Source organism: Euprymna scolopes, chromosome 18 (genome assembly GCF_053919585.1).
Source record: "Euprymna scolopes isolate OS-2025 chromosome 18, ASM5391958v1, whole genome shotgun sequence".
Taxonomy (NCBI): domain Eukaryota; kingdom Metazoa; phylum Mollusca; class Cephalopoda; order Sepiida; family Sepiolidae; genus Euprymna; species Euprymna scolopes.
Genome location: NC_136499.1, coordinates 123883747 through 123896090, shown reverse-complemented (window position 1 = coordinate 123896090; position 12344 = coordinate 123883747). Strand labels below are relative to the sequence as shown.

Here is a 12344-nt window from a genome sequence, read left to right as displayed (position 1 = left end):
ATGTTACCTAATTTAAAAAAAAAAAAAAATTCTTTGTTTAATAGCATATTATGCAAGTCAACGTCTAAATTTAATGAATTAATCTTTAGAAAAAAACGATATGAAAGAAGAATTTTATAAAGGAAATTCCAAAACGATGAAGAAAAAAAAAAAAAAAAAAAAAAAAAAAAAAATTGACTTCTCATGTACAGATGACAAAAGTTCATGAACAAAAAACACACGGAAAAGTGAGCAAAGCTACATTTTTGATTAAAGGATATTAAAAAAAAAAAAAAAAAAAAAAAATTTTTTTTTGAAGAAAATTGCAAAAAGAAAATAAAAAAAAAAAGAAATGAAAAAATTAACTCATTTTTTTGTACGAGACACTCGTGTCCACTTTGTGGATTGTAGTGGTAAAAGAACGCAATCTGACTTCGTCCGAGTTGGCTATGAATTGTGGACCGGTTTCTCCCCACGTGTCTGGGGATTCAACATCTTTATGAGTATAAACAAGGAGGTCAAAATTACCTAAAGAGAAAGGAAAACAAAAAGTAAAAAAAATTAGTCCAAGAGAGTGGAATGTAAAGTGCTGTTTTATGATCCAAATTATATATTTTGGTAGCAAGTCATTATTCAAACATGTCTGATTGAACACGAGTTATTCTTTTTTCGGATTTTTCTGGATATCTTTTTCATTCACCAAGTGGTCTTTTTATATCAGCTGGTATGTTTTATAGAATGGCGCCCAAAAGTTTTTCTACGGACATTTCTATCGGTGCATCCAATAATTTTTTTTCTTTTCTTTATTTTTTACAAAGGCATAACCACTTATCAAGGCCAGAAACCACTCGAGGATAAAGGGTTAAGAGTGTACAGTAGTCAATTAGACAATATAGTAATCGTTAGTAATGGAAATTCGGTAAATTTGTTAACTTATATGGAACGGCCCATCAAGAACTTGTTTACGTTGGACTTGAAGACAACCATATTGTAGTCAGTTGAAAAGCAGGAAAACGGAAGACAATTCCACAGGCGTGTGCAGTTCTAAGAAAGAAACCTTGTTCATGGAATCTACATTTAGGTTTAGGCACAGATAAAGAGTGGGAGGAATTATTGATAGTGTTTTCAGCTAGACGAGTGTTTCTTGTGAAACTTTGATGAGGGGGACCATAGATTGAAGCTCAGTCGAGCACTTGCCATGAAAATAACAATAAAGCAGAGAAACTCGCAACATCTTTTGTGAGATAGAGGTTGCAGGGAAGAGAAAAGGACATCTCCTACGAGGCTACGAAGTTTATTTTGAACTCTATCAAGGCAGGACAAGTCCTTTCTAGCAGCTCCTGCCCAGATGTGGCAACAGTATTCCATCTTTGGACGTACCTGGCTCTTATATAGATAGAGAATTGCATCAGCAGGAAGATATCTACTGGATACCACCATTTTTCCAGCGACCTTGGCAACAGATTTGATGTACGTGTTCCATTTAAGATCAGGAGTAAAGGTCAAGCCCAGAAGCTTGTCAAAACATGAGGTCTCCCCAAGACGAGAGCCATTCATTTCAATTGATGCCAGATGAGAATCAGAACGTTAATGATATAAAAGATAGAAGCTTTGTTTTAGATGCATTAAAAGTAATCAGCCACTCCTTTCCCCATTGTACCACGTGCTCAAGATCAGAGGAGAGAGAATCGGAGAGAACTTAGTCGTTTACGGTCTTAGATGTGCTACCATAGATGGTAGTGTCATCAGCATAAATGTTTACGAATGATGTAAGGATGTGATTTGGGAGATCATTAATGTAGATCAGAAGCGATTGTTATTGCCGTCGTTTTTTTTTTTCCCCCTTTGAGGCTTGGTGCATTTATATTTTTTTTTATTGGTTATAAAAGGTGGGTGCAAGATAGTTCAGGGCAAGTTATTTTTATTTCGATTTTGTTATTTTATAGTTTATTTGGTTTCTCGTTTCTTATTAAATACGGTTAGTATATTTGTCCCAGTGTTAAACGAAATATACATATCATATGCTACTGGTACCATGTAACTCAGTACTACCTGCCTCATGGTCGGGTCACCGGCGACTAAACTGGTTTTCCCACCAAACTTGTTTGGAGAGGAGGGTGGCTAGTCTCCCTGAAGGATTAAAAACAAGACCTTCGAAAGGGCGAATTAACCCTTTTTTCCGGGTCAACCAACTAGCACTGTGTGCGTTTGTGTGTATGTATGTGTGTGTTGGGGTGGAGAGGGCTCCTGTAAGCCGGGGTGAAGGCAACCTTTCCAGGAGCAGCAAATCTGATTTAAAAAAACCATAAAGTGGGAGACCAATACCCGCATTAAGCTGGTCTGCAGTTTAACTTGTTGCTGGCTATCTTGCTCTTGCTTGTTGCTGGATCTCAACATTTTGAACCGAGAGAGAGACTTAGCTGTCATACAAAGCTAAGACTAACATCATCTGTGTATAGATAGTTCCTCAGGCATTTGCCTATTAAAATGGTCCTGTGGCGATGGAAGTCATTTTTGGGCTCATGGACTTTAAGTGTCTGAGGGAATGGCACTCGTCTGACAAGACGTTGCAATCATCATATATGTACACACACACACACACACACACACACACACACACACACACTAGAAGGGAGACCTCTACAATGCCAGAGATTGAATGAGGATCAACAAATATTTCACTCATTTTATTATCATCGAAATTGGTGAAATTGCCCATTTTCCGATCAAATCGATTAATTTACCTGCTCTAGTGGGGAACCCATTGTGGTGCATCAAGAGGAACCTTCATATGCCTCCCCAGTGACTTAGTCGACAATACATTGTAGTCTACATTGCACTGTGGAGAACCTACTGTTGATTTTATAAAATTTTTTGATTATCGATTCTTATTGAAGATATTCCAATACAAAACCTATCTAAGAATACTGCCAGATACATAAAGTATATTTGTGCAAAATTTCATTAAAATTGGTCCAGCCGTTTTTAAGTTTATAGGGAACAAACTCAAAGTTCCATTTTATATAATAATAAAATTTTATATTATATATATATATATATATATATATATATATATATGTGACACTTACGTCACCCGCGCGTCGTCCAGTGGTGGAATGACCCCGGTTGTCGGTTCTGATGTTTCCTCAGCGATGATGTCACGGCCGGTTTCCTAAAACAGACTTGTCATGCAAAAACAATTGAAGGGACCAAGTCAATAAGCGTTTCTTTTTGTTTAAACTTCTTTGTATTCAATCAGGGTACAATCGCAGTTAGCTGTTTAGTTAGGGACTGGCCCCTTGTTAACTGCGAGGTTTTCTCTTCTCTCTCTCCGACAGACAACTCAATTATCTACGTGACAGGGACAGTCGATGGGGGAATCTTCGTTCGTCGGACCCAAGGAAACAAAGCTCTCTCTCTTACTCTGACTGTCAATCTCTCAAGGCTCGCTGCTTATATTGTGGGGGCGTGGACTGGGTCTCTTCCCGTTTAAGGTCGTTGGCCAATCAGAATTAAGGGATCACTGTCCGTCAAATCTTTGCCAGGCGGTCTATACCCAAAAAAGGAGCTGTCTTTCTTTCTCTGTTGGCATTCGGTTGTTCCCTAATGGAACTTGACAGGACATAAAAACAGAGATGCCTAACTTAATTATTTTTGAGAGGACATAAAAACAGCTGAATCCGATTCCACAAAGGCCACGCGTCTTTTCAATAGGGTCACGTGTCGCCCCGCTGTTCAGCGACTGTTTGCTTTGTAGATCGGAATTTCATTGGTATCCTCGCCACCCACGGGCTGTCATGGCCAATTTAACGTCATCACGTTCTTCCACCATAAGCTACGATCTTATCTTTTTTTCTCTTCTTTTCGTCGTTTACAGCTGCCTGTTTTCCCTTTCTTTTTCCACGGGTTCACCGCTACTCTTGGCCTTTTGGTCAGGATCAAAGTGCAGCATCTGTTCTTCGGATGCCGCACTTCCATTTCTTGTTCTCTTTCGGTGGAGGAGAAATCCTTCACGACTGGGACAATTTTTATTTTTGTACCCTTGAGCGTCTCTCATATATATATATATATATATATATACACTAGCGGGGGGTACCCAGCGTTGCCCGGGTGTTCGGCGGTGTGTGTGCTCGGACGGGGATGTTAATCAAAACATAATAAGCGAAGTAAATATTAAAAAAAAAAAAAAAAAAAAAAAAAAAAAAAAAACTAACGTAAGGCAAACGAACGATGTTAAATGTCAAAATCAGAAAAAAAAAGAAAAAAAAAAGAAAAAAAAGAAAAGAAAACAGAAAAACGAACGTTAAAACTTCTTGAAGAAATCTGAAAAATACCCCCCCCCCCCCAAAAAAAAATGTGAAAATGGCTACCCGGCATAGCCCGGGTGTTTTTGGGTGTGTTGAAAAATAAAAACCTAAAAAACATGTGAAAAATGGCTTAAATAACCCTGCTTCAATATCAAAATTTTTTTTTTAAAAATCGAAAAAAAAAAAAAAAAGACATCTCACACCACAATTCGAACACAAAACCTTTAGATAATGAGGCCGCGCTCTAAGCAACTGAGCTAAGACAATGTCGCCAAAATCAGGTTACGATGTCGTAAAGCGAGTTCGTCATGAGAGGAGGGTTTTTGAGCCACGATTGTGTTGTCGGCCGTAAGTCCTTAATGTGACGGGGCACACCATCGACACACACTGCTTGCTTGCTGATTACTTCAGTGATGCATCCAAGTCCATACTGAGTTGTACATTTGCCGCACGGGTTCTTGACTCAGACAACATCTCCTTTTTCCAGCCTCCCTCCAATTATTTTTGTCTCAGGTACCGGGTTCGTTTCTATGCTCTTCACCCTAACGTGATACCTATACAATGTGTCGGCCGGAACTGTAGAGGGTGATACAGCATCCTTGGAGGTCACGTTGTATAAATAAACTGCTTCAGACAGCCCGTTCTGGCGGCGATAGTTTTGACAGTCCTGTGGTTCCACTCAATCCCATTCCCGCTCGGAATGTAAGCACATCGGAACCACAGATGTACTCCCCAGCCATCGGCAAACTTTCTGAATTGCTCACTGGTGAAAGCGGTGCCGTTATCAGTTAGTATCTCCGTTGTGAGGCCACGGTCGAGGAAGATGCCGTTTAGCTGATGGATGATAGCTGTTGTATCTTGCCGGCGAAGTGGCCGCAATATTGCAAACCTAGATGGGCCGCAGTCAATGAGTGTTAGGTAATCCTCGCCGTTGTGGTGAGTAACATCTATCGCCAGCCGTCTCCAGTGGCTTTTTACAACCAGTTTCCTTTTTCCCAGCGAATGGATGCCTGGTCGATGGATTGACAAGCCACGCTGCTTTGGTTGTATGGGTTCGATGGTCCTTCTAGTGGCGTCAATCCATTGGCGAGGAACTCTTGTTAAACAATCGGCCTTGTTCCGGCTGGATCTGACCAGGGAGATTTCTATTGACAGCGCACATTCTTCTTTGGTCCTCATGATGGTATCGAGCCACCGTCAGATGAGCATCTCGCTCGTAGCTTTAGTTTGTACTCTGGCCCTCCCGGTAAGGATGTCCAAAATCCACTTGTGGATGCAAACAGAATCTGTAAACAGCCGCAAGATAGTTGACTTCCAGAGGATTGCCAAGTTTATCCCCTTGATGACAGCATCAAGCTCTGCCAGGTTCATATGCTGGGAGTCCCATTCTGGGCATAACCAGCAGGCATCTTCCACCACGGCCCCATCATGGACTATTGATACGCCCGTGGTAAGAGAGCTCGCATCAACCCACACACTCAGGTCCCGGCTGTCGACGCACCATCTGCTCCGTGCAGGGTCCTCCTTGCACACTCTGGTGAGAATTCCTCCAGCATTGTGTTGAGAGAGGCGTCGTGCACCACATCATCTCATCCAGTGGTGACCTTAGACGCTCTCCTCTTTATGAACGCCACCGCAACACGAACCTAGCTGACCACAGGGAAGTGTCCAACCAATTTTCCGCACCAAGAAAATATGTTTCTTCACATGACATCATAGAGCATGTCTGAGACTTGCTTGCCGCCATTCCCATAATTTATCAGCGCACACGTTTGCACGGGCCGTAAAGGGGTCCAGGTGTTTAACTCCCTATAATCGAGCACCAGCCTCACTTTTTGTTTGTTTGGCTGGATGACCGCCATTAATGGGATTAAATCCTTTGGAGGCCCCAATGCCTTCTCAGGATAAGGAACCAACCATCCAGAAATCTTGTACTCTGGTACTCTATTGAACAAATTCTCTGGTGGTTGTTCGTTCAACCACTTCCAAGCCACAATTCAGGAGTTCATGCACTGGTCAAACTCCGTACGAAAATCAGGCTTGTCTAGGGTGAGTGCTGAGCAAATGCATTCTTCGCATTGGGAGAACGTCACATTCCCGGCTCCATTTACTACGACTCTGCCCAGCTGCACAATTGCGTCCATTCCTAAGAGTAAATCGTACCCAAGTAGCTCAATGTCCATAATCAGAGCTTGCATGGTTACTTCAAGCCCGCTACCGATGCTTACGTGGATACTACCTCCTCCGTGAGAGGACAAAGAGCTCCCGCCTACAGTCAGCACCGGAGTTCTTGTCACAACGTTCTTTGCGCACAAGTGTCTGGGCGCAACCCGTGTCCACAAGTGCGTGGCACTCATGCCCGTTAACGCGTACGCTCACCGCAGGTAGTGCCTTGTTTAATGATGATCTTGGGGAGAAGACTGGCGCTGTAACTTCTTCCCCTAGCCTGTTTCCAGGACAGGCGCGAGCCAGATGTCCCAGTTTTTTGCATTTGTGACACCGCGGTCTGCTAGGCTTCTGGGTCGTTGACCGAGACGAAAGGCAATCATGGGCCCAATGGTTTGGGGCCCTGCATCTGAAGCAGCTAACACTTCTGGTGTTCTCACTAGCTGTAGACAGTGGTGTAGGTGCACATGTGGCCTCTCGAGGTTGCACCCCGGCGACAACCTCCCCATCTCTGGTATCCATCAGCACGGCACGAGCCCTCCCAAGCAGCTTTTTTAATGACAGCTTGTCCATTCGTGTTGAGGCTTGCAAAAGTCCCTTTGCATGGCATGGCAATCCATTCACGAAGGCTCCCTTTATCCAACACTCTGGTGGCATTTCACCTACCAGGCGTGCTTGCCGCTGTAAATCCGTCAAAAACTCATCCACGGTCTCCCCTGGCCGAAGGTGGCGGGCGGTGAACTGTTCCAATGCCGTAAACTTCAGTCCCGTAAGCCTTTACAAAGGCACGCTTGATCTCCTCGAGGTCACTCCGTTGGTCCTCCGAGTGTTGCCGATACATCTCATGAGCCGCACCCTTTAGCCGCAGTGGCAGTACTCTCCCCACATTGGTTACCTTGCACATCTCACACATTAACTCTACATCCTCTAGCCATTCTACTATTGGAACATCCGTTGCTGTGCCATTGAACTCGGGGATGAGTCGGAGGTCAAACTGTCTTAGAACCATGATTAGAATACAGCCGAAATAGCTTGTATCAGAAGTCTTTGTCTAACGCAAAGTAACAAAACTTTTTGGTTAAATCGTCACGCAGAGGTTCGCTAGTCACAAGTTGAGTCGAATAAAGTTCGTTGTTCACAACACGAGATACACGTCGACATTCTTTATTCGCATGTCTTAAACGCTTCTCTCACTCCTTCCAGCGACTTGCCTTTTATGTTCCGGGCACACCAATTTGCATATACCACATGAGACTGCTCGATATTTACGCGTGACCGGAGGCTTTAAAAGACAACAGCCACCATCTGGGCCTCTTTTTCTTTTTCTGTCTTTCAGCCTGCTGCCGAGACAGATTCGCGCCCGTTTCTGTGGTAGGTCCTCTCTATGTCTATTGCAGCAAGTATGCTGGTTCTTTTTAAACAGTTCACTTCATGACCCCCCCCCCCCCCAAAAAAAAACTCCAGTTGAGATCGAAACCAAAACTTAAAGACAGAAAGTCAAGTACAATAACCATTAGGCCAACTTGACACAATCTATAAAACATGTTTTCAAACATACTTATATAATTAATCTATCATGTGAATCAATTATACATGCACATTCTTGAAACAGTTGACAAACAGATAAAAATCTGATGACCTGCACGTACCAATTTTTACCCCTTAGCGGCCCTTTTTTCTGGATGAAAACTGATTAAAGTTTTCCACATGTGTGAATACTTTATATCCCAAATTTCAAGTCTGCAGATTGAAAATCCGTTGAGTATATAGATTGAGAAGTGTCCTCTCTGTCTCACACAAACACACACCGATGCCTCCATTCAGTCTCGAAAGACAAAGGATAATCCCTGCATGGGCAGCTGTGTATGTAATTGTATGGCAAGGGTTGCACAATCCCAACTACACCTCTTCTGAATCGGCACTACTTAAGTTTAGTGGTAAGAAGTTCAGACGACTGGAAACAATGCAGAGATGAGCGGAGAGCATAGACAGAATCTGGAAGTTCCAAATGGTCACCAATTTAGTACTGACCAGGTTCAATGCTATTACTTTTTTTTTTTTTTTCTTTTTGAGATGGAGACTAATCTACAATGGTTGTTTTTTTCATACTACATGTACTAGCAGATACATTCGAACAGAGACAGGAGTTAATCATTAATGAAACCAAAATCTTCTACCTCCCCTACCACTATTGTTTGAAAGTATGGCAAAATTAACATTTTGAAAGAGAGGAGAAAAGAGCGGGAGAGAAGAGCAACACGAGAGTCGAAAAGTGGGATTAGAGAGAGAGAGAGAGGGAGGGGGGGGGGCCTGCAAAAAAAAAAAAAAAAAAAAAAAAAAAAAAAAAAAAAAAACGCATTCCTTTGGTAGGGGTGCCTCAGGTGCTTAGCAATAAACTAACCCCTTATCAAAGGAAGAAGGAAAATCCTGAGAAGGTGGATCTAAAACTGCATAGGACTAGCAGCATAACAGTCTCGCAGAAAAAAAAAAAAAAAAAAAAAAAAAAAAAAAAAAAAAAAAAAAAACAACAACATTATAATAATAGTAATTATACTCTGTACATTTTTTGCTGATGTCAAGGTTAAACTCCTGGCGGAGACATCGATTTAGATTTTGTCTGGATGGATAAGGAATATCTGCAGTACTAATAATACTGATACAAACAGTAAAAAAAATGTAAAAAAGAAAAAAAGAAAAAAAAAAGAAAAAGACAAACGAACTAATATACTCACAAAGAGTTTCTAATAATGGCAGGAACGTAATCGTTGCCGTTATTTGTCGCATCACAGCCGCAATCTCATCATGAATCTCCTTTTCTGTTTTGATTTTTGGTTTACTGAAAAATAAAAAGTAAAATAAAAAGTAAATATATATATATATATTACCATTAGCATATGAAGCGATGCTCTTTGTGTAAACAAATTGAGCTTAGGTACTTTGGACAATGTCAAAACATTGTTAATTCATTGCCCACACAGCAGCAGACGTATAGCGCAACGGTTAGAAGCTCCAACTGTCGTTTGGGCGATCGGGTTTCGATCCTGGCCCGAGGTAATTGCTTGTCTTGCTGCACTGAGGAGTTGTGAAACAGCGAAACAGTACTGTATGTGGATGACTATAATTGAACATTTTCAAACGGATAGAAAAGTTGAAATTACACTTACTATATATGAAAGTGACAAATGTAAGCCATGTTGGAGTTAAATGATTTATTTCAAAAAAAAAATTTTTTTAAATTTATTTAGTGTTATAATTTGTTTCAATAAATTTTTCTGTAATAAAACCATAAGGTTCTTATTGACAGAAATACACAACAGGTGAAATTTACAAAGTGGAACAATAAAATTGATGTCCTAGAAAAGATGACATTATTCAATATCCGTTTGATGAGAACTGTTTTTTTTTTTTTTTTTTTTTTTGTACCCAAGAGCAATAGGAGCCTTCTAATATGTCTGGAAGTGACAATGTTCAAGGAGCAAGATCGGAGATGCACCGCTGTGCAACTAATGCTTTCAACCAATCCAAGTTATAACAACAGGACCATTGCCAACACCCTCAAAATGCAAATCCGGATGGTTGAACACTTGAGGGCACAGCTCAACAAAGTCTCCGGCCACGGTTATGGTCTTTGGTGTGGTTTTAAGTGAGAGTCACATCATGCCACCTCACATCTTCAAAGTCTGCTTGAAACGACTCAGCACTGATCCACAAGTCCAAAAAGATCCAGGCTTGACTTCAGAAGGAGTGCTATAACTTAGCACCTTTCTCTGACTAACCCGCATCCTTCCCCTGATCTGAACCCCCTGGACTACTTTGTTTGGTTATACGTTCAGAACATCACCAACATAACCTCTCACACCACCGAAGCCAGCCTGATCGCCGCCATCTGCCGACGTTTGGGAAAAAGCATGCTCCCTGTTCCAGATCCGTACTGAGGCGGTGATTGAAGCTGAAGGCGGATACATTGAATAGATGTCACCTCTACTACATCATCAACTTACCTGAATTGATTTTTTTCAATAAAAGTTTTAAAATAAGCTGTAGTGTTTTTTTTAAAAAGGCGACAAATTTATTGTTCCACTCTATAGCAGGTCAAAACGTGGGAAACGTCTTGGATATGCTTATAAAGCACAACTGTTTTTATGTATCAAAAATTATGGAAAATAATTAAGTAGAATCTTGATAAAAAATAAAATTATTATTTCAATATTTGTAGTCAACAAACTCCAAATGAAAAAAATCGTATGGCATGTTCATATTAGAAAAAGGGAGATAATCTTATACAACACGATAATGAAAAGATGCCTAATAGAAATAAAGGATTACCAAAATCTTTGGTAGAGATATTCATACACAAGTATATTAACGAGTTTTCCTGTTTATTTTGAACTGTCATTTCACCTGTTTATTTCTGTCAACAGTTATTAGTCGCGTGCAAGTGACTCTATAAGTCACTCCGTCGGTTGGTCAGTCTGTCACTTTTGTGCTTGGCCTTTTTGGTTAAGATCAAAGGTCTGTTGTTAATAGATGCTGTGCTTAGCTTTTTAAGCTTTTCTTGGCCTTTTGGCCAAGATCAAAGTGTAAGAAAAGGGGAAGAATAGGGGAAGAAAAGGGGAAGAAAAGGTGCCCCCCCCCCACTCCCTGTGAACATACACCACCCCTAACAACAAAATCCACTTCCACCCCCAAACCAGATACTGCACCAACACCAGACATCCCCACACCAATGCAAACTGAGCCACCACCCCAAAAAGAAAAGGAAAAGAATGAACCTAGGGAAGGGAGAGACTCCTCTGCCTCTCGCAGACCAACCAAATTAAAAGCCCTTGCCCCCGAAGAACTATGTTATGTAGACCCTCTATCTGTGGCAACAGACATTTCCCATTGGCAGAGGAAAAACTTAAAACCTATGCTCGCTTACAAACAGATAGAGGGGAAAGATGTAAATATCCCCTCAAATTTCCCAGACGCCCCGCTCCTAATAACTTTTGTCAGAACTCCAGAGGCCTGCAAGACCAACTTGTGGACAAGGCTGCAAGCTGTGGAAGGGGCGTTTCCGGGAATCGAACTGGTGAAGAAAAATGACCCTTCTCTTGACGAACTGTCAAAACAATGCAACGGAAGGTTCCCAGTGCTGGTCCATCTGTCACTCTACAGGGCCATAAAATTAATTTATCCTTTAGACGTCAGCGGCATTGCGAGAGAAGGTCAGGATATGAAAAACCTGACCACCTTGAGCATGACACATAACGTCAGCGTCTTCTCCCCGGCTGACTTCGGAGCTGAGTGTGACACACCCTAAGGTAAGTACAATGGCTTTGAATTTGGCTAGTTTGAATGCGAGGGGCTTGAGATCATCAGGCTGGGCGGTTCGCCTCCGGCACGACCTCTTGTCCCTGGGAGTGGATGTGGTTGCGATTCAGGAGATGCATTTCATTTCCTCTGTGGACTGTCAGGTGCTGGCCAGAGATTTTGAATTTTTTTTCAGCATATGACAGCCCGCGGGGGAAGGGAGTTTCCGTGCTGGTTAAACGTACCCTGTCGGCGACCGTCAACATTGTTCATAGGGATGCAGCGGGCAGGCTGGTTGTGGCCGATGTTGCCGTAAAAGATTCTGTGTTTCGAGTGATCGCAGTTCATGCGCCCAGCACCGCTCGTGAAAGGGTCTCATTCTTCAATAAGCTTGACACATTTGTAGATCGTGGGGAGCGGGTAGTGCTAATGGGAGATTGGAACGCGCCATCTTAGACCCCGAGATAGATAAGGTAGGAGGCGATGCTAGAGGATCAGAGAGGTGCGAGTCCAGTCTGGTTGATCTGATGGCTAGATGCGGTCTGGTCGACAGGTTTCCTCTTATCCAAACACTTACTTGGACAGGATGTTAGTTAGGAG

General features: G+C 42.0%; 1 protein-coding gene across 1 annotated transcript in view; it reads right to left on the bottom strand.

Annotated features, from left to right (window-relative positions):
• Positions 1–215: 215 nt before the first annotated feature.
• The window catches only part of LOC145297799 (mitotic spindle assembly checkpoint protein MAD2A-like), a 50887-nt gene continuing 38758 nt past the window's right edge, over positions 216–12344 (bottom strand). Inside the window, exons 4-5 of the mRNA XM_080144087.1 lie at positions 9185–9288; positions 216–507 (exon numbers count right to left, since the gene is read on the bottom strand). Of these exons, the coding sequence (XP_080000213.1) occupies positions 341–507; positions 9185–9288 (271 nt within the window). The 3' untranslated portion in view covers positions 216–340. The remainder of the gene's footprint in view (positions 508–9184; positions 9289–12344) is intronic.